This window comes from Triticum urartu, chromosome 4A (genome assembly GCF_056163025.1).
Source record: "Triticum urartu cultivar PI428250 chromosome 4A, HENAU_Tu73, whole genome shotgun sequence".
NCBI lineage: Eukaryota > Viridiplantae > Streptophyta > Magnoliopsida > Poales > Poaceae > Triticum > Triticum urartu.
This window is the reverse complement of record NC_141876.1, coordinates 431,533,241-431,534,717: the sequence shown is the minus strand read 5'-3', so window position 1 is coordinate 431,534,717 and position 1,477 is coordinate 431,533,241. Positions and strand designations below refer to the sequence as shown.

At 48.6% G+C, this 1,477-nt stretch overlaps 1 protein-coding gene across 1 annotated transcript; it reads right to left on the bottom strand.

Moving 5' to 3' along the window:
• Positions 1 to 498: 498 nt before the first annotated feature.
• On the bottom strand, positions 499 to 969 carry LOC147976066 (uncharacterized). The gene has a single exon (XM_087520707.1). The coding sequence runs from the start codon at positions 967 to 969 to the stop codon at positions 499 to 501; it is 471 nt and encodes a 156-aa protein (XP_087376833.1).
• Positions 970 to 1,477: the final 508 nt, after the last annotated feature.

The window sequence follows — 1,477 nt, the reverse complement described above, 5'->3', positions numbered from 1 at the left end:
ACATCAAGCTAAAAATGAAAGCATTAGGACGATTAAGACTCTTCTTATTACACATTTAAGAACACGAGGCTTAAGAGAAACAGAAACTACAACATATACACATCGAAGAACACGAGGCTAAACGAAAGTAATTGAAAGGGTGTTACATACCAAAGCTTGTTTTACAGGTTCGGTGCAGCTCCTCTTTAACTTGCCACGCTCCTTGAAGATGTCCCCATTATCCCATGTTTGGTCTTCATTGCTCCTCTGCATGTTCGCACTCGTGGTTTTAAAATCTCAACATGGCAAGAAAAATATACTACTAGTAATACTCGCGCATCTTGTGGGCAACATTAAAACACTCGTCTGCCATGTTAGAGCATCTCCAACAGAATCGCAATGCGTGGCGCTTTATAAAAGCATTTACAGTGCTGAGATCGAGAAGTAGAGATAGAGAGTAGAGACTAGAGAGTAGAGGATAGTTCTCAGCATAGATAGATAAAAGAATAGATTATTCAACTACTCCTCATCGTCCGACTCCTCCTCGGTGATGTCCACCTCCGATGTTTGACTGTAGGCATGAAGATTCCGATCGTCGTCGGATTCCCAGGGCGACGCTGCTCCTAGCCTCATGTTGAATTGAGCGTTCGCTTTTCGCCTATGCTTGTCCTCGCGATAGGCGGCTTGCTCTGCCCTCCTCTTATCCCTCTCTGCCCTCCTTTGCGCGTAGAACTTGCGCTCGTTGATGATGTCCTTCGGGAAGCATTGGCACCACAGCGCCATGGCTTCCTCGTCCATCTCGGCGATGCCGAGACGGTGCTCCTGCCTCCGGTTGTTGCGACGATCCTCATCGGTGATAAGCCGCGGCAGAGGCACAAGCTCCTGTGCCCGCTCCCGCGTCGGCACGTTGGCGGTGTCGAAATTGCCGAGGCCGATGCGCATCCCGCGGATGCCGCGGTATCCCCAAGTTTCACGACGACGCGGCTGCATGGTGGCGCGGCGGCGGCGAGGCGAGAAAGAGCGGGGAGAGAGCGGTGGCGAGGCATAGAGCAGGAAGAGAGCGGTGGCAAGGCACAGAGGAGTGGGAGGGCATTGGATTTTATAAAGCGCGTCGGACGCTGCGCGCCAAAACTAGCGCACGCCCGACCACTTCCCCCCCTGCGCGCAATCCTTTCCCGACTTCTCTACTATCTCTACTGTCTTCTCTACTGTCTTCTCTCCTGTTATATTTACTTTATATTTAATATTTATCTCTACTTCTCTACTCTCTACTTTTTTTCTCTACTTTTTTCTTTTCTTTTCTCTACTCTTATAAAAAATGAAGTTGGTGATGATGGTGTGCCTACCATCCTGCAATATAGGCCGTCCGATTTATATCTAAAGGATAGGAAGGAAACAATGGCAATTTTGCAAAAAGATACCCACACCCCTCTCCAGATTTGCAAATAAGGCCTTCCCTCATTCATCCTTTTCTCCCACAAGATAAACTACTGATACA

Coding starts and splice junctions, on each gene's coding strand:
- LOC147976066 (XM_087520707.1), bottom strand. CDS start 969: ATGCAGCCGCGTCGTCGTGAAACTTGGGGATACCGCGGCATCCGCGGG.